At 42.5% G+C, this 17,956-nt stretch overlaps 1 protein-coding gene across 1 annotated transcript; it reads left to right on the plus strand.

Moving 5' to 3' along the window:
* The first annotated feature begins 570 nt into the window (after positions 1–570).
* Positions 571–10,253, plus strand: SOD2 (superoxide dismutase 2). The gene is made up of 5 exons (XM_086745020.1): positions 571–728; positions 1,868–2,070; positions 6,330–6,446; positions 8,195–8,374; positions 9,741–10,253. The coding sequence occupies exons 1-5, from the start codon at positions 700–702 to the stop codon at positions 9,884–9,886; spliced, it is 675 nt and encodes a 224-aa protein (XP_086601146.1). The 5' UTR covers positions 571–699; the 3' UTR covers positions 9,887–10,253.
* The last annotated feature ends 7,703 nt before the right edge of the window (positions 10,254–17,956 follow it).

Genomic DNA, 17,956 nt, shown 5'->3' on the forward strand with positions numbered 1-17,956 from the left:
CAGGTGGGTTTCCATGGCAATTTCCATGATAAGGTAACTTTATTTTCAAGAAGGTTGTTCAGACCTAACCCTCACTGAATTTGTAGCTTATGGTTTTTATAGTCTGCTAAATGTGAGTTCTGTAAGATCTTAGAATAGATATGTTTAGCAGAGATGATTTCCCTACAATTCAAATTTTACCTAATGCTTGTCTTGTCTGCAGAGTGCCTCCTAACTTTAGGGGAAGAGTTCTCCTCACTGACCTTTCCGGAGAACCGATTTTTAATGGCTCTTTGAACTAATTTTTCACTAACTATACTGATTATTTTAGCTGATGGGGTTAAGGTACCCAAGTGAAGGATTCTCATCAGCACTAAAGGCCGCTGAACTGCAACCCGGAGGAAAACAGATGCTGAGAAACACGACGAGGAAAAGAAAACACAAAAGAAGCAAGCACAAAAATGAGGAGAAGAACAGGAATGAACCCCTGAAAATTTTTTAAAAGTAAGTCGTAGACAAAATAGCGGAGAAGGTATTTGCAAAGTGCTGCCGCCTCCCAAGCAGAAGCTCGTAGCAGGCAATTTTCTGTTTGGTAGAGGCTCCTTTTAGGCGGCTACTCCTCCTCAGCTGCCCGCCCTCGGCGCCGCCCGCCCCGCCGCCGAGGGCGGGCGAAGACGCCGTTGCGCCGTCGGTGTGGTGCCCGGGTGCGAGATAGCCGCCATGTTGTGCCGCCTCGCCTGGGCAGGCAGGTGAGAGCCGCGCCGCGAAGGGGGCGGGAAGCGTAATGTCGGTCAGAGCCCTGCAGCCTGAGGCGGAGGCCGGTCGAGCGGTGGGCGGGAAAGGAGGAGAAGGAGGCGGTGGTGAGGTCGCCTCTTCCTCGCCCTTCAGCGGTTCCCCGCCATTTCGGGAGGAGGAGGGTCGCGCTGCTGCCGGCTGCTCCGCAGGGCTCGGTGTCGGCCCGGGGGCTGCTGGCGGTTGTCGTTTCACCCTCCCGGGTTCAGCCCTCGCTTTCTGCCGCGGGGCTGTGGTCGCCTGACGCGGTGCTGCCGGCTCCTCTCGTCTTTGCTGGTCAGGGTCGCCGGACTCGGCCGCTTTTCAGGGCTCCGAAGATTTTGCTTTTGGTTTGCCTCTGGTTTCTGCCAAGGTCACCAGCAAAACATAACAGGGCCTCAGGAAATGACCTTCCTCCCTGCCCAGCGGTTCTCCTTTCATCATGGTTGTGGTCGTGTCTCGTGACAAGTGCGAGGTGTTAAAATGGAGAAGGGTAACCAGAACCTGTGTTGTTTTCTGTGCTGGGTGGACATCATACCTGCCCTGTCACCACGCAGCATGTGGTTTTCCGGTACCAACCGTGGGGACAGGGAAGCATGTGTGTTGGCGTTCATGCTGCAGAGGTTCAGTCCTGGGAGCCTGGTGACTGCGCGGGTTTTTAACACTTTTTATTTCCCCCTACAAGGACCTTGTGCATAGTGAGAAAAGGACGCTTCAGGAACAGCTTGGCGTCTGTTTTTTGTTGATAAAGATTAGGCGATGCTTTGAGTGTCAGCACGTTACTGCTGGCTTTCGGTTCCTACCCCTCCCTTTTGCCTTGCCTGCACACGTGGGAGGGCGTTTGACTCCTTGCAGTGGCTTGCGGGGCTCGATTTGAGAAGTGGCAGCTTTACATTGCAAAGCACTGGATCTGTTGACCTTTATGTGAATTCATCTTTGCAATTAAGCTGCAGAATGCGCTTGCTTTGAGCTCTTGAAAAACAGAAATTTGACTTCTTTACCTAAGATAGCACCCCGTGTACTTAAAGCAGCTCATCATAACAGTCATGGTTTCAGTCTGCCCCAGTAATAAAGCTCATGTACTGAATAAGATTACTTCTGTTCTTTTCTTTTCCAGAAGCAGTGCCAAGTTCGTAGCACCATTGGGATGCTTGGTCTCTAGGCAAAAGCACACTCTTCCTGACTTGCCATATGACTATGGTGCTCTGGAACCGCATATTAATGCAGAGATCATGCAGCTGCACCACAGCAAACATCATGCCACCTACGTGAACAACCTGAATGTTACAGAGGAGAAATACAAAGAGGCACTGGCAAAAGGTCTGTATATCTACAGTCAACAGATGAGACAGAAGCTAATTGACGTAGATGATATAGGAGAGAAAAAAAGGATAGCCCTTCATTTCAGGGGGAATAGTTTCTTTTAAAAGTTTTGAACTATCTAATTGAAGCTTTCTTTTTTCTTTCTTTCTTTTCTTTTCTTTCTTTTTTTAAATAAAGCAAAATGGTATTAGGAACAGACTTTCATTGTAAGCTTCTCTGGTGCTGATAATTGGAAACTAGATGTAACTGAAAAGGATTAATTCTGTTCTCTGTAGTACTGTAAAACTAGAAGAAAATGGGTTGATTGTTGTGAATGTAGTCTATATTTACATTAGTAACTTAAACCTGTAGTTGTTTTACTAAACAAGTGCTTTATAATGAAAAGTTAGCCACAAAGTTACATAAAGTAAAATTTGTGCACCTTGATGATTTTCACATCAGATGCTCTGCTGATTCTTGGGAAATAATCTTAGTTGCCTACAAAGGTAAGACAAATGCGTAGTTAATGTATATGACACCCAGTGAAGAGATCTGAATTTGACTCTCAGTTGTGCCACTGCATCAGATTAAGGGATCATGTAGGTCACATGCCAGTGTGAGACACAAAATATACATCAAGCCATTATGGATTTTTTTTTTGTGAAGATCTCAAATTGAATTTTGAGATATGCAGACTTCCATAAAAACTTAATGGTTGTTCTAGCAGGGCTACACTGAAACATGTGAAATGCTTTTTTCAAATCTCTATTCAGTCTTTCAGTTGGACTGATGAAAATGTGTGAAATAATGTGTATATCTTTTAAATATTTTCTGAGTTTTTTTTTTTTTCTGTCATGATGGTCTTTCTAAAGAGTACCAGTTTATCTCTAAGAAGTGATTACTTTACAGACTTCTTCTGTGTGGTTGCCACATAGCTTCACAGTGCAATTTAACTGCTTGAGCTTGGATGAAAGTGAGACTTGTCAATATCTGAGTAAACTTGAACCCCATAGCCCTTGAGAATTGCCAGTGTGCTTGAACAGAGCATGTTGATTACCTGTGAAAGTTTAGGTGCCTAAGTAAGCCTAAAAATAACTTGCGCCATCTAAATTAATGAACTGATGAAATCCAGTTAAAAATCAGGCAATCAAGACTGGCTGCTGCTTTGTCCTGCCAGTGGTGGATCCAGAAAAGTTGTATTTCAGAGATTTAATTAGTTGAAACAGAATTGAGGAGGGAAGCTGAGCTACAAGAATATCTGCTGCTGATGTTATTTATGCTGTTTAATGACCAAGACTTCAGCCACTAGTAGAAGCAGGAACATCCACATTGTTGTGGATCCTTTGAGGTATTTTTTTTTTAATACTATCCTTTAGGCTTTCATTACTTGCTGTTGGAAGTGGTGTATCTAGAGGTAGAGGTTAATCTTTTCCTAAGGATTTTGCAGGCGTTATTTTGCAAATGGATAATGTGCTGGTGGTGGTGGTCGTGCGCATCAAAGCAGACAAATATTTGCTTGCGATATTTGTGTGTGTGTGTTCTGGTTTGACTTCCCCCCCCCCCAACTGATAGACCAGTATACTTTGTGTAGTATTTTGACCCTCATTAGAAAGACTTCTAAGACCAGACTTTAGGACAGGGCAAAGTCTGAGCTGCCACCTCATGACCTCGTACTGTCATTCTTTTTCCATACGTAAAAGCTGAGCATGATGAAACATTGTTCTGCGCTGCATTTCAGTGTTGCGTTACAGAGCACATCTAGCCACTGTCTGACATCTCTGCTGGATAACAGAACCTTGTCAATGGCTTTTGTATTCTCTTCAGACCATCTTTACCATGTTCTTCATCTGTCTATATAGGTGAAGAAAACTCAGATAAAAGCTGTCTTGAGCTGAGTCCTATTGGCTTATGCTGTCAGCTTGTTTGAAAACGATTGTGCACTTCTGTGATAGGGTGCAGCACAGGACTTTGTTTCAACATAAGCTGGTTCTGATTACTGGTCCATCAAATGTGCAAGATTTGCTAGTTGAAGGATATAGACTTGAAACTTATTTTTGGTGAAAACTTGTGCCTGCCGCAATTTTTCCTGCTCTTTTCTGACTGTCATGTGACCCGTGGTCCTTTACTTAACTGCTCTAACAAGGAAGCAAATCACTCTCCATAGACTGAGAAACTGAGCTGGCTAGTCTCTTGGGCATCTCTAAGCTGCCTGTCTTGGTTTACTGACTTGTACTCTGTGGCTGTGTTGAGGAGAGTGGTAAGGTGGAGCAAGGCCAGGGACTGTGTATACAAATAAATTCCAAGATAATAAATTCCCTTAAGCTGTAACTTAAGGGCAAGTTACTTATTTCCCATTGTCTTTTCCAGTGTAAAGTTCAGCAGGACTGATTTGACAGCACCACTGATAGTGTGTTTTAAGGACAATGGTCAAATGCCATCTCTGGTTCCTGGTGGTCCTGGGGAATAGGTTCCTCTAAGGAATGGTGGAATAAACAGTAATGAAGACATTAAAGACACCCTGTGTTGTTTTTGGATTTCTGGCTTCTGATATGTTGTATAATCTGGATGAACTTAAATATATCATTGAGGCATGCAAAATTCATGGAAAATGTCCCAAAGATGGCATTCAAGGGGGTAAGAGAGGTGTCTCATCCTTAACTAAATATCTAAGTTCAGCAAATAATGTTGGTACTAACTGCATCGGATGCTTTGTTCCAGTCCTGTACCCATCTGGTTTTCTTGCTGTGGGTAGCATTAGGACTGGAGATGGAGAGATCACATGTTAGTCACAGACTGGTTTTCAACTTACAGATATTTTTCTGAATGGGAAAAAAAATTAAACTGTGTTGCATGTGAAAGTGAATTTGTGTGGGGATGACATTATTCTTAAGAAAAAATTATAGAAAACTGTTTAGTTTCTGCATCTTAAGGAAACTCTAACAGTTATAATTTCCAGCAAATCCTAAAAGCTATAGGTGTGTGATTGAGCACTACTGTAATTCATTTTAGCAAAGCATTTAATTCTGTATTTTGGAGGGACTTGTGAGTCATGTTGGAAGAGCTTCAGCCAGGTATTTTGTTTGTGTGAAGCTTACCAAGGCTGTTGTAGTTTCTGAGGGCTATGAGGAGACAGTCACCATCCCTGGAGGTATTTAAAAAACATGTCGATGTGATACTTAGGGACACAGATTAGTGGTGAACTTGTCAGAGTTAGGTTTATGGTTGGACTCAATGATTTTAAAGATCTTTTCCAACTGAATGATTCCATGATTCTATTAGGATGAGATGCTGACAATCCGGAATCTTGTATTAAAACATTAGTAACAGGTGTGCTACTGCTTTGTGGCTTCCCTTCACCTCTGTGTTAAGAGGACTAATTTTTTTTTGCTATAGGAAAACTTCTACCACTCATTCTGAAAGAGTGGAGGAAGCGGCTGCCCCCAATGATTCCCTGTTAGAGAATGTATTGGAGTGGTGGAAAAAGCTTCAAAAACATTTGAAATGTTTCAGTTCTTTAAAAAGCCAAAGTAGCATTCCGAACACTTATGTTGAAGTGTTGCAGCATCATTTAGAGGCACAAGGCACCAGTGAATTCTTTAAGGAATATGGCATGTGGAGAGGGAGGAAGTACGAGGCTGTCTGATCTTGATTTCAGGTGCAAGGTTCTGTCGTGGAGTAAAATGATCTGGGTCGCTACCTTTTCCTCCAAGTACCTCCTTCCAAAAAAACTAAAATGAAACAAAAAACAGGAGGGAGAAGAATGTTTTGTTTGTATACATGTTTGCTGTACTCATCAACTTTCTCTGAAGCGCAAACTGTTTGTCCTGTAAATTGTTTAAGAAGCTTAAAAATTCTTAGTTTGCAAATGAGTGAGCTAGTGGGTGAACAGTCTTCTTGTCTTGCAGTGGTAATACTGAACAATTTGCAAGTCCTGGGTCCTTAAAATATTTTGGCAGTACTTGTTGCTTTATTCTGCTGTAGAATGGATGTAGATCTTAGATGTGTATTATGGGTCGCCTGATATTGGTGTAATATTGGCAGATCACATATCATCACAGGACAAGAAAAGGTCAAAGATAAAGAAATCTTGAACGTAATTTGTCAGTGACTGTCTAAAATACAGAAAACAGTCACAAACCTTAGCTATAGATGTGTTATAGGCTAGTAAGACCTGAAAGATTTTTGAGATCAATGGAGGCCTAGTGGCAACTTAGTGACTAGTGTGGTGATGATGATGTTTTTATTTATCTGTGTATTTTTACCTTCTACATTCTTAGGTGATGTTACAACTCAGGTGTCACTTCAGCCTGCACTGAGGTTCAATGGTGGGGGTCATATCAACCACACCATCTTCTGGACAAACCTTTCTCCTGATGGAGGAGGAGAGCCTAAAGGTTGGTGCTTGTTACAAGGGTTTATTGCAACAGTTTTAGCTGACCAGTAGAACTGATGATCTTTTTTCTCTTTGACAGAGTCTGAAGGATCTTTATTTTTCAGAAATAATTTGCCTTTCTATATGACAGTTACCACAATTCTGAGGAGTTCAGGGTTTTTTGGATACAAGCCAAGAATATGAAAAGCTAGCCTTGTGCTATGTATTTTTAATTTCTAAAGCTGATTATGTGTACACTGCAAAATTCCTTGCTATTGCTTTATATTGTCCTTTCCATCTTCATGTGAGAAAATAGTTGTATAAAGCTGGGCTAATTAAGTTGCCATGTATGTACTTGGTTCACAGAAAGGGAAGAAATGTGCTGCAGATGACCCAACCCAGAGGCTAGATCTATGCTCCAGTTTGAATAGAGATAGTTTAGCAGTTAAAGCCAATAGGAAGAAGTATCCTTTGGGAGGATAGAGTAGTGATTATCTACAAGTGACCTGCAATTAAAGGTAAAGGCCTTATAATACAGATCTCACAAAAGCTGTTGTGATAAACTTGAGGCTTTTTTGAATGAGGGTTGTATTCCTGTCTGTAAATTGGTGGGCTTCGGGTACTTTGTACTCTGGTTCAGTACTCACAGGTGACACCTGCTTGTGACTTTTAGCTCTACCGTGGAAGTACAAAGATGCTCTGAAGATGATCTAGTTAAGACTAGAGCATAAACATTGATGCTTTGAAGCTGAAATTTCAACAAGCAATTCTGATATCAGCCAGTTTCTGATAGAGCTTGTTTTCAGAAGACATTCTCAGAAAAGATGCTTTAAAGCCTTTGTTTTTGTTTCCCAATTTCTATTAAGTTTCTGTGAAAGTCAGGAAGCCTCAAATGTCTTTTTGACTTCAGCTGAATGGTTCAAGGCTTTTCTAGGAAGCCTGCTAAAGCCTGTCGTAAGAAGCACTTCCAGCTATCACCAAGAGGTTTTTAAGACCATCTGTCTGAAGGTGGAAGGAGCGAAGAATTCTCTAGCAGTGCAGTGTATGAGGTATTCTTAAACATGCCAATTAGAAAGGAAGATAGACACCTTCAGGTTTTGGGCAAACACTTAAATATGTGAAAACTGCAAATGTGTTAGGGTGTATGGGAAAGGCAATGCATTGTTACACTAAACAATTCAAGTTTACGTTCCTTTTGCTCCAGTTTGGGTTAGCTTAACTATAATAAAGAAGGGATCTGATCACGGAGCCTACTTATCCGTATCAAATAGACTGCTTCACTGTAGAAGCAGATGTAAATCTAAAATCTTGAGGGAAGTGGTTAAATATCATACTATGTGTACGTTCATTATATTGGTATCCAAGATGTCCAAATATTTCTTTGTATTAAGACGAAGAAATCATCGCCACTTAGCGTTGTCCTTGAGGTATGCAAACTGTCTCTTTACCCTCTTTCCTAGTGCACTGTGGCTTTCCCTTTCCTTTCAGACAAAAATGTAAACACCTGAGTGTCCTTTTGATAGTAGCCTGACTGTGTCTTTGAGGATGGCATGTTTGACTGCTACACTTCTTTCCCGTCTGCTTGCCCTCTTAAGCAGGTTAGGACAGAACTGTTAATTAATGATGCAGCTACTGTGTTTGTCTAGATGTTTCCTTCCCACAGAGCCCAAATGCTTCTGCTCCTCTTCCCATCTGTTTCCAGGTGATATCTGGAAATTGAAAGATGTTAAGTACCTGACCTTCTGTGATCTTTGTGCTTTTTTCTTAAAGGAGAATTGATGGAAGCCATCAAGCGTGACTTTGGTTCTTTCGCAAACTTCAAGGAGAAGCTGACAGCCGTATCAGTTGGTGTTCAAGGATCGGGCTGGGGGTGGCTTGGCTATAACAAAGAGCAGGGGCGCCTGCAAATAGCAGCTTGTGCAAATCAAGACCCTCTGCAAGGAACAACAGGTCAGGTTTCTTTCCTTCTTTCCCTCTGCTTCTCTCTTTGTAGATTTCATAGGGAAGTGTATGAGATCTGAAAAGGGGTTTGTGGACAAATGCTGAGAAGAAATTGCTGGATAAATAGGGCTGGAAAACTGAATGTTACCACTAGCAGAAGTGAAAATCAGTTGCAGTTTTTAAAACAGCATTTGTAAAGCCAGACTTAAGAACTGTGAAGAGCAGTAGGGTTCAAAATCTCTCTAGTCAAAGGGAAAATAGATGGGCCATATTGTAAAACTCTTAGATGATAGTTTTGGTTTAGGCTCCTTTGGGTTATTTTTGAGTAACTGGAGTAGCTTGCCTATATCGAGGAGGATTAAGCCTCTTGGCTTCAGATTGTTTTCTCTGGCAAAGGGGCTGTTCACAGAACCATCAGTGTAGGCCAGACAACAAGAGAGGGGAAGGTGTACATAGTACTTCTTGTTACTACGTAGGCTGAGTTGGAAGGCTTACAATCTACTTCCTTAGTATTGGTAAAGAGTAATGAGTGTCAATTAAGTAAGCCTTGGATGGGGATGAATCTAACAGCTAGGCAAGCAGTGTAATACTGGCCATGATCACTTTTGAAGATATTTTTACCTGCTTAGAGTGACATGGCAGTGATGGTGGCAGGCTGGACCCCCGCCACAGAGGGACGAGCTCATGGCCAGTGAGAATCCTGCCTGCAGTGGATGTCTGTCCAAATCCTATTGGCAGGTATCTTTGAAACATGTTCTATAGAATTCATAGAGAAAGGTGAGGTGTTTCGTGTATTGTCTGCAGTCTATGTATTGCTTATCAGTAGGAAAAAAAAAAAAGAATAATTTTCTTACAGGGACATACAGCATAATGTGGGTAAATTTCACCCCTTCCTCCTGTGAAAACTTGCCATTAAAAATTCAGTAAGAAGGATATTTTAGCACAAAAGCAAAGAAAGTAATTAGACAATTAATAACTTGTGATTAAAATGTTGAAAGCAAAATGTCATGAGAAGAGACTCCTTAATGGTGTAACTTTTCGTTAAAATACTTGCAGAACTGTACAGAAGATGTAAATCTTTAAAAAATGACTTTATCTCATTTTCATTATGTCTTCAAAATGTTTCTAGTGTATTCATAGGCATTTATCTTTATCAGCTCTTTCAGTTTATGCAATATGTGTGTGTGTGGAGAGCAAACAGTTCTGTAAAATGTTGCAATACGCACCTGTGTGCTGGAGAATTCTTTGTCTCCCTGCAGATAAAGACTCAGATATTGGGTACAACTTTGAGATGCAATGTAGGACTTACATGTAAAGCATCTTTTCATAGATTTACAATATTTATCCTCCCCCTTTTTTTTTTTTTTTTTTACAGGTCTCATTCCTTTGCTAGGAATTGATGTATGGGAACATGCTTATTATCTTCAGTATAAAAATGTTCGACCCGATTATTTGAAAGCCATCTGGAATGTGATCAACTGGGAGAATGTATCTTCAAGATACGCAGCTTGCAAAAAGTAGAGTGGAATTCTTGCAGAGACTACTGAAATGTCACCACTTCTACTCTGATACCACTCTTGTAGTTGTGCCTGTGGCTTACAAATGAATTGCTCTACTGCAGAAAACACTTAGCTCATCCAACAAAAACACTTCATAATCAAGCAAAGTGTTTGCTTGTTTAATTCAGTGAGAGGTATTTACTTAGATTTTTGAAGCTTTAAACTGTTGTGCAACAGAGAGAGACACTTGAGTCTTTTCCATTGCGTATAGAAACATAGGTCACCTTGCTGAAGCTTGTTGAGGTAATGGATTTCCTTGTTGCACTAAAATACCTAAGTGGAAACATGTACTTCATGATGCTATAAACAAATAAAACTTTAAAAAAGAATCTTCTACAACTGTGTATGAGACTCATTTTTAGGAATAACTGGTCCAGTTGCTTACTTGAATTGAAAATGGTTGGAGAAGAGAAGTGGCTATTGTAATTTGTTGTATTACAGGGTGTGGAGTTTTCTTACGGATTAAAAAGACAGGTGAAAGGAGACATAGGCGTTGCTGTGCCTGCCTGACTTGACTGTCTTCAGTCATTCCTGCCTTTTCCGGGATCTTTTAAGTGAGATCTTCCTGTATTGCACTGATGTACTGGCTTTTGAAGTGTTACCTTGGGCAAGAGATTACAGTAGTGGGTCAGGCTAAATTCTTCATATAGGAACTGAATGGCAGCATGTGATACTCATCCATACTAGCTGTTCAAGTATATCCTAAAACATCCTTTAACACTAGAGACTGATTTTGTGTGTACATCAAGTGTAAATTGTCTCTGTGTAGCTGTGTTCCTGAAACAGGTGTAACAAGTTAAAAAGTGTAATACTTGAAATGGGAATGAAGTACTGTCTGGTGTAAAGGAGCATGCCCCAAAGGTCTTGAAAACTACAAGTAGTGGTTGGTGTGTTTTGCTTATTTTGCTAATTCTGTTGCAAGTATTTCAGCGTGGATGCTAGTGGACATACACAGTACCTTGTGCGTAAGTTTTCTTTGAGCTTTCTTAGTATGCTCCTTTAATTTCAGGATAGGTTCTCAGGGAAACAAGGAACAGGCTTACATTACTGTACTGCTAGGCTGCTATTTTGAAGTATCAAGTAAGATTAAGGGGAGAAGTGTTTATAAAGAAGGAAATGCCTTTCATTAGCAGTTGCAGGGAGAGAAACTGCCACCACCGTAGGAGCAGACTTTAGTCACTAACCAAAGCTGCAACTGGTGAGATACCACTCTTGCGAATGAAAGCGAGTTGTGCAAACATGGCTTACTTCACATTTAAGTGTGGGGTTGTTTTTTCTTGCTGGGGGATATTTTCTCTCTAAGCCTAGTTCGTATCTCAGGTACACAGCTTGAGCTTCTGCTTAAGTCTGGGTTGCTTCATAACCTTGTTTAAAACTTATCATGCCTCACATCATTGGTTTGCCTCTGAGGATGTGAGAGCAGTGATGAAGAAATGTAAGTCTGGCAGCTTGTGACTTTAATTAAAAAAAAAGGCCTACTGAAGTGTTTGTGTTCTTGCTGTCTGTGAAATCCTCTGTAAGTCTGGAGAGCTGGTGCATGAAGTCTCTGTCAGAAACTTTGTTCAACTTTTCTTCTTGGAGAAGCAGCTTGGGTCTCCATGAGTAAACACTAGAATCAGATTTTTACCTGACAGAAGCTTCTGGCAGAAAGAATTACACTTTCTAGGTGGCAATTCAAAACTAAATCTTGCTGTAGTTACTTATCCTCGTGTGTTTCCTTCTAGGCACTTCAGCATGCTTAAATTAGTGCAAGGTACGTCATGTAGCCCACAATATTCCTGTTGCAAGACTGTTGAGGCAAATAACTTTTAAGGACTTAATACTGATGCGGAGTTGATTAATATTGTTGATAATTACTGGAGAAAAGAACAATGTTTACCATAACTTGTAAATCACCTGTAGCTATCTGTAGATACAAAGCTGAATTTAAGCAAGTTGGGTTGGTATCTGGATTAGTAAAGGCCAATGCTTAGGTTTTACTTGTCAGGCGTCAGTTTATTGAAGTCCTGCAAAGAAAGTGGATTGAGTGGGGATGAAGCAGTGGCATTTTTTTTAGAGGAGGAACAGGCACTTCAGATATGAGGAGAATCCTTTGCTTCTTACTTTCCAGAAAGTACTTTCGAAGTACAGAGGAGGCATGTTGTGTTTACCATGGAGCCTGCCTGAAGATGAAGGAAGCTATGGAGTCCTTTTTTTCCTATTCAAGACTGCATGATACCGTGAAATATGAGATAGCAGAGATCACAAAACCCTATGGAGTGTTTCTCCTCAGTGAGCAAATGCTGAGCAGGGGATATGTTAGTGAGTGCCATAGTGCATATGTCGGGCATCTCCTTGGTACCACATGCTCTTAAAGAACAGAGAGCCTTGCCACGCGTGCCCGCAAGGCTCAGTTTCTGCTGTGCACCAGGTTAAGAAGAAGCACCGCTCATCTCCTGCTCATAGCTAGCTGGTGAGCCTCTCCTGATTGATGCCTTTTATCCTGTCTTTTAAGTCTGAATGTAGGAAATCCAAAGCTGTACACAAACAGGAATGTTTGTGGAATAGGAAGATGAAAATTTACTAAATACTGAAGGCAAATAATAGGAACACAGAAGCAATTAAAATGATTTAATGTTCTGGTGGACAATTATAAAGGACAAATAAAGGTTGTTTGTGTGGTTTGTTTGAAGGGAGGGCTTGGTTAAATGGTTTTAACTCCAAACTTCTGTGAAATTTGGAAAAAGTCCTAGTGGTTCTTATGACAATAGGAACTCAAGTACCTGCCTGTAATTTAGCAAGTCTGCTAGCAAGGCTGTCAACTGTCTCGGCGGTGGAAGTGCGAATCTGTGTTAGACGGTAAGTTTGGAACTGCTGTAGCTGTTCAGAGCTAGCGCTTTGCATGACGGAAGTTGCTGTGAAGGTGGGCAGGTGTGTCGCTCCCTACGTGACCTGCGAAAGGGGAAGGTCAATAACAACAGCCCATCTCATGTGCCCCCTCTGAGCAGACAAGTCCAAGACCCCGTTACTCGGAAGCTAAACTACCAACGCAGTTTGCTCTACCTGGAGCTTCCTGACCCTAAAGGTAAAAGTAGTAGTTGTATGTGTAAAGTTGTCTCCAGCCTGAACTGTGCAGGGTATCTCTCATCAATGAGCGTGAGATTACTTGCAAACTTAATCTGCGTGACAGGAACAAGGAGTTTTCTAACTTCAGTGCTGAATCGGTCTTTGACCTGGGCCAAACAGAAGAGTTGCAGAAGAATTGCATCCTGACAGTCCCCCTGAGCCTAGCATTTGTCAGTCCTTGCTTAACTGTGTTTCTTATTAAGAGATAGTGTGTGTATACACAGTTAATTTGTGTGTGGGCCACAATATGTTAAAACAAGGGTTTGGAATTATTTTCAAAAGGGGAAAAAAGTGCAGTATCTAACCCTAATCCTCTTGGGAATGATTATGTATTGTGAGTCTGAAGAGCAAAGTGCGTCGGGGTGATCCCATGAGAAATACGGGTGGCAAAGCTGCTGTGCTTAGAGACTTTGGTTTGAAGACTACAAACGGATTTCAGTGGCTGAACTTCTTTTCAGAAACAGATGCAATCTGGTCTCAACGGGCAATACGCTGCTGCAAAATGCAGGTGCGGATCTGTGATTTTTTTGTTGACCTGCTACCGGCATTTGAAGGTTGACGTGAATGGCAAAGCACGTGTGTCTCATTCTGTACTAGACAAGACAGAAGTGATTTCAGGCCAGCCAGACGGAGCTCTCGCAGCCTCTCGGTGGTGGGTAGTGGGGCCAGTGCTGTGGCTGGTCCCAGCAAACCCTTCATGCTGCTCGGGATGGGCAGGAGGGGTCTGTGGGCTCTTCACTGAGCAGTCAGGAGTGAAAATAGATAAAAGATGCTTTTTTTTTTTTTCCTCTGGCTTCTACTTTCCACCTCATGATTATTTATTTTGCCTTTATCTAGAGCATGTATTTAAAAAAAAAGTAGTAGACCCCAAACTGTATCCAGAAAATATTGTCAGGGATTCAGCTTGTGAGCTGGTAGGCTCTTACAGACACATTAAAACCTCTTTATTCACAGGTGGCTTGCTTGTCTTTGTTTTGCATTCAAGAGTGCAGTTCTCTCTGGCGTAGCAAAATAGATTTAAAATGCTGCTGCGCCATTCTGCTAATGTTTTACGTGCCCGTTGCGTTGACCTTGCAGAAGTTAATCATTGCGGTGGTGTAGAGCCAAAGGGTTGCGTTTGCAGTTGTGTCCAGCATCACGCGGATGAAATGCTGGTAACTTCAAAGGCTTAACTGCCTTTTCCTTAAAGTGCGTTCCGCTTAATGATTAAAAGTAATGCCCTCAGATTTCATCATCACAAGTTTTACCTCTTTGATTCTAAAAGCCGAGTGGCGCAGGGGGTCCATGGTGGGTGTGCTGTGCGTGTTTGGCTGCAGAGCTGAAGCTGCTCCTGTCCCGGGGAGCCAGGGCTGTGTGCTTCCCACTAGGTGGGGGTGTGTATCTGCTTTACTGGCTTGTCCGTAGGGCTCCTCAATTTCCAAGAGGCAGGTTAAGCTGTTTGCGAGGCAGGTCGAAGCCAGGCAGGCAGAGGCTAGAGGAATTAAAAATGAATTCCTAATTAATTTTTTAAAATGAAGATGCTCATTCCTAATTAAAATTAAGATGCTTCTAGGATTCCCGTCTGGCTGCTTCATCAGGCTCTATGTCTGTGTAGGGATTTATGATGCTCGTGATGTTCTGAATGGTCTTTCAAGCCCAGAGAGCGGAGATTTAACCGCACGGCACCCAGCCTGTTACACTGCTGTAATTAAGCCATGACTGCAGAGCAGGCAGCAGCTACCTGAGGTGGCACAGAGGTTTACAGCTACAATTGCACTGCCTCCCAGGGCTGTTGGTGCTCCAGTGAAACTCCAGCTTTTCACTGGATCTTCTCACCTGAAGAGATGAATGGACAGATTAGCACAGAGGCAAATCAGCAAACCTACCAGAGCTGCCCATGTAGCCTTGTAGCAGCTCTGACAGATGTGTCCCACTGTGGAATTTTTAAGCATCCCTCTGGGTTGATGGCAAATCCCTGGAATGCAGAGAACTCCCTACAGCGCAGCTCATGGGGAGTCTGTGAAATGACTGCTGGCCCCATAGTTGTGGGCTCCTGTTGCATATAGAGTTGCAGAATAAATGGGAGTTTTCTGAAGGTATTCATTTCTCCAAAACTCTGGAGAAACATGCAAAAATTGATGGTTACTACACTAAGTATTTGCAGACAAGTTGGAGACTTCTAGATCCTGTCTTCCTCTGGGAGAGTTTTGCCCAGCTAGAGAAGGGAAAGACTTTGAAAAGTCCAGCTCTGTCTTCAGTTGGACTACAACTCTCTAGTCCTTTCCTGGTTTTGCCACCTTTTTTTTTTTTCTGGGGAGGAACCAAGTCTCTGCTTCCCTGGCTTCTCCCTACTTCTCCATGATGCTTGCATCTTAAGGACTTGTCCTTTATGCTACTGCCAGTAGAGCTGTAGCTCTAAGAAGTCAGATCTAGAAGCACGTAGGATGGTAATTCAGCTATTGTTACCAATGAGTTTTGTGGCATGGGCAGTATCAGAAGACTACTGCACAGGAATTTCAGTTTTTCCTTATGTTTTTAAGAGAAGGTTAAAAGTTTTCACACTGTTATCGCAAAGATTATTACTGGCATCTCAGAGGTCTGCAAACTAGGAGGTAATGAGAAAGAACATGTGTTAATTTAATTGTAATTATTTGAAGGTAATGCTTGAAGCCCCCTTGAAGGACTGACTCATACTATTTCAGTATTTGGCCTTGACATGAACGGGTAATATTGCAACCTCTGTTATGCCTCTAGAAATTCAGACCTGAGGAAGCTAAAAGCAAGGACTTCTAGTTTGCAGGAATTTTGAAATTTGGCTGTGGTCAAAACTGGCCAGAATTGAAAACCTGTCAGTATTTCCAGGAATCCAGAAGCTCCCCAGGCCCTACAGCTGCTGGGGAAGTCTGATGTTCTTGTCTGTTGGGGCAGCTGCTGTGGGCTTCAAGCCTCCAAAGGTCACTCTTAGCCCTCAAGTGGAATTGTGTTGAGTAGGAGCCTGTAGAGAGGAAGGGAAGAGCAGTCTTCCAAAGGGTGCTTCGTTGGACTTTCTTCAACTTCTTCCTCCCACAAAAGATGCACACAAAGCAGGCCAGCCTGCCCCTCTGGCAGAGAAGAGCTCAGCTCTTGGGTCCTCTGAGTGTTTGAGTTCATTTCCCTTTTCCCACAAGAGAAACTTGTGTCAGAATCCATTTACCTTTTTCTTCCATCTGGGCTCCCCCACCTCTACTTTAGATTTCAAGCCATTTCAAAAGATCTTGGGTTTGATTTGAATAAGCTGGGCTGATGTTTACAAGGAATAAATGCTCATGTATTTCTGCTTATTTGTTTTTCTTGCGAAAGAATAAGGATCGCAAAACTAAAACTCTCATCTGGATTTTTTGGACATGGAGAAATATTATTTCTGAGACCTAAGTGTAGAGTTTGGTGCTTTTTTTGCATACGATGGGAACAATAAAATGTCTGAGAGTCGAAAGCTCCAGTGAGTTTTCCCCTTGCCTTCATGGCATCCAGGTCAGTTAAAAGCGGTTCAGGGCCAGGACTGCTGTTTTTCTGTACTATCTAGCTGGGAATTGGAGTTGTTCCTGGATTTTGTTTTATCTTAAATGTAAGTTGTAGCAGTCAAGTGGTTGTTCTTGTCCATCTGCTTGTTCATTGCTGTCCTAAATGCATTGTCTCCAGCTGGTGTGGGACTGTGCAACACACACTGTGTGTGAGCATCAAATGCCTGTTTTGTATAGGAGAAAGCACAGGATACTGGATGGAACGAAACGTTTTTGTTCTAAGTGTGGCTGTCTGGCATAGTCACTGTGGGGTAGATACAGGTGTGGGCTGGTGATGAGGGTTCAGCCCTGAAACTGGTCCTTGGAAGTAACATCTGCATCTGCTGGTTTCTGGGCTGACCTGCCCAGATTTCCCTCCAGTGAGCTCTGATGTCAGCTTCATTAGAAAGAAGTGTGTTTCTGTGGCCTTGGAGAAGTACCTGAGGAGCTAGCTCGTGTTGTGATGTAGGACTATCCCCTCAAAGCCCTCTTTCCTTTGCGTCGGCTGCTGGTGTGTCACGAGAGTCCAACGATCTTCCTGCTGTATTTGTTATTGCAAATCCCAAAGAGGTCACTGCAGGGCAGCTTTGCATGGTTGGAGAAGAGCAAAGCTGTCCATGGCAGCTGAGAATCTGTCCCCGTGTGCTGCACCCAGAAGCACATTGGGGCCACAGACCCAGGCTGGTCCTGCTGTCGAGGCAGCGATATGGAGAAGTCCTAGTCCAGCTGTTGCTCACTTGGAGCTTCTTGCAGAGTCTAAGCTGGACCTGACATCGAAAAATCCTGGCTGTGCTGTCCAATTATGGATCCTCAGGGAATACAGTTTTGAAGGGGCTAGTATGTGTATGTGTCTGAACATGCAAATGTGAGCGTGAGCTTATCGCTGTGTGTGTCATTCTGTTAACCTCTTCTGGGTGTTTGGAGAAAAAAAAATGGCAGGAAAACCATCTGGTTCTGCTCACTCTTGCAATCCAACATCTGGCTGCCAGACTCGAGGGGCTGTAATCTCTGCTCATGTGGCTTCCAGGCTTGGATTACTGACTACGAGTGAGCCTTGGAGAGGAACTCACCCCTCGTGGCAGAGCGCGAGCTGACGTTGCATTGGAAAGATGTAAGACGTCCACCATTGGACCTCGTTTACATGTAAGTGTTGCCAGGTTAATCCAAGTGGCAGTATATGTGTGTGGTTCTCATATTGCTTCGTCACTGAAGCCTTGGTCTTAAAAAGCTATTGCTTGGGCTGGAACTACTCTTGCAACTACCCAGACGTATCATAGAGGTGACGTGCTAGTCCTGCACTATGAATGTCATAAAAGATGAAGGCTTCCTATTAGCCTCTGAACTGATATTCAGGAAAAATACATTTTGGTGTCCAATCTTCCTATCTCCCCCTTATCCCCGCCAAAGAA

The sequence above is a fragment of the Chlamydotis macqueenii genome, chromosome 3 (genome assembly GCF_036417535.1).
Source record: "Chlamydotis macqueenii isolate bChlMac1 chromosome 3, bChlMac1.mat, whole genome shotgun sequence".
In the NCBI taxonomy this organism is placed as follows: domain Eukaryota; kingdom Metazoa; phylum Chordata; class Aves; order Otidiformes; family Otididae; genus Chlamydotis; species Chlamydotis macqueenii.